Consider the following 2,110-nt stretch of genomic DNA (forward strand, 5'->3'; position numbering starts at 1 on the left):
CCGCCGACCACCTTTCACCAGCGTGGGGGCTTCCGATCCCAGTCGGGAGGTAAAGATGCACAGGGTGGACATTCTCATATCTATATATTACTTCTTTCTTTTCAAAAAATAAAAATAGGAAATTGAAAAACACTAACTCATTCTGCTCCAAGAGTCGGTTCTACACAAACACAAGTCCCTTCTGTTTGAGGTCGTCGCTGGATTGGTGATGGACAGGGGTGCCTCTGTCAAACGCTGGACCCTCTGATCTTCATTCCAATGACACGCTGCCCTCTCCTCTCTCTTGCCCCTCTGCATTTCGTGCCGGCGTCTCTCTGTCTCTCTCTCTCTGTCTGCGCTTTTATCTTTCTGGTCGTTTTTCTCTCTCTCTCCGCACATGCTTGTTTTGCTTTTTTATTTTATGTACATTTTTGTTCGGCGTTTCGGATTTCTGCCGCTTTCGTTTCTCTTCCTGCGACGTCGCTCTCTCTGGGGGGCTAGCCGTTGACAGAGAGAGAGAAAGAGAGGGAGAGAGAGTATAGGAGGGGAGGAATGAGAAGAGGGATCGGGTAGAGAGAGAGAGAGAGAGAAAGAGAGAGAGAGAAAAAAACTGAAACATAGTTAGCGTCTTGTCGTAAATAGGCACATCAAAAAAATATACATACAAGACAACTTTTTCTTTTTACAAAGGTACACTTGATTGCTAGAGATAAGACAACAAAAGGGACAATGAAGGGGAGGACGGGGTAGGGTAGGGCAAGACAGGGAGCTGAGGTGAAGGGGAGAGAAAACGTGGGTCATTTCTGGCTGTCGAGGCCTGTACAAATTGTTAAAAAGGCTGTGAAATACACATCTTTTATCTCTATATATAAATATACACAGACATTATGTACACAGTCACAGGGTCAACTCCCCGCACATACCCCACCCACACCCTGCAACATCCCCCCCCACACAAACAAAAACAGCCCAGAGCTCTTCGCATTCCCAAGATTTGGCTGTAGTGAGTGGGGTTAAAGGATGAACATCTACCAAAGCACCGACCAGGAGATGGGGACGGCGGGCAGATACAGGGACAGATCTACCCCGGGGGTGGGGGCGGGGAAACAGAGGAATTGCAGAGGTGGTGGGTGGAGGGCATGGGTCTGTCTCTTTCTCTGTGTGGGTCCCACTCAGCGACGGAGACGTGATCCTGGGGTGGGAGCATGGGGGGGGGGGAGTGGGGAAACAGGATTCACACAACACATCCACCTTCGGCTCCCCCAACCCGCCCGTGAATCACCACCTTCTACGCCAACATAACCACAAGCTCCCGAGGGGACATCAAACAAAAAACAGAGCCCATGGAAAAGGAACTTGAACCCGTTCCCCCGAAAAGCAATGTCTAAAACGGGCGTGGTGTTGGGGAGAAACGGGAAGTTATATACCAGGAAGACATGGGCGGGGGAGGGGGGGAAAGGCAGGAGAGTCGGCGGATTGTCGAAAAGGAACAGATGTAGTGTCTGTGCCGCCTCATCCACCAATCCTACAAACACTGCACCTCCCCCTCCCCCAATCCCACACCGCCAAGGCCCCCCACCCCAGGCGTCGGACACAGGCCGGGAGAGGGTCAGAAATTCGGCGCCTGCAAGGCGCTCAGCTTGCAGTCGATCTTGGTGCTATCAGATCCGAGAAAGGTGAGAGCCAGTGAGCTCAGGAACCCTTGACACTCCTCCTCGCTTTCGAAGGCCAGTTCCGACTGCACGTAGGAGACGGGCAATGCTGGCCGGTAACTAGACAGCAGGAGAGACAGAGAGAGAAAGAGCAAGAGAGAGAGAGAGGAAAGAGGAAAGGTGGGCAAAAAAAGAGGTTAGCGAGCGACAACATAAAAGACACTTCAATACAACCGGTACGCAAAACATCAATGATATAAGAGGGCGGCGGCAGGGAGTGTGGTGGAGTGAAGGAACCCTGGTTCCAGCACCATCCCAGGCACGAGGGCGCGCGGGGCCCGGGTGTAGACCAATGCACAGCGCACACATGGACACACTCACGCAGAACACTGAGTCACAGAAACAGCTATGCTCAGGGACAAAGAGAGGGAGTGGGGAGAGGGGGAAAACGCCACGCTCAGGGGGAAGAGAGAGAGAGA

General features: G+C 52.3%; 1 protein-coding gene across 3 annotated transcripts in view; it reads right to left on the minus strand.

Moving 5' to 3' along the window:
- Positions 1-67: 67 nt before the first annotated feature.
- leng8 (leukocyte receptor cluster (LRC) member 8) overlaps positions 68-2,110 on the minus strand; it is a 19,842-nt gene continuing 17,799 nt past the window's right edge. For all 3 annotated transcript variants that reach the window (XM_048621099.1, XM_048621100.1, XM_048621098.1), the window contains one exon: positions 68-1,751. In XM_048621099.1, coding sequence (XP_048477056.1) covers positions 1,589-1,751 — 163 coding nt within the window. In that variant the 3' untranslated portion in view covers positions 68-1,588. The remainder of the gene's footprint in view (positions 1,752-2,110) is intronic.

Source organism: Rhincodon typus, unplaced genomic scaffold, assembly GCF_021869965.1.
Source record: "Rhincodon typus isolate 14 unplaced genomic scaffold, sRhiTyp1.1 hic_rhity00000051, whole genome shotgun sequence".
Taxonomy (NCBI): Eukaryota; Metazoa; Chordata; class Chondrichthyes; order Orectolobiformes; family Rhincodontidae; genus Rhincodon; species Rhincodon typus.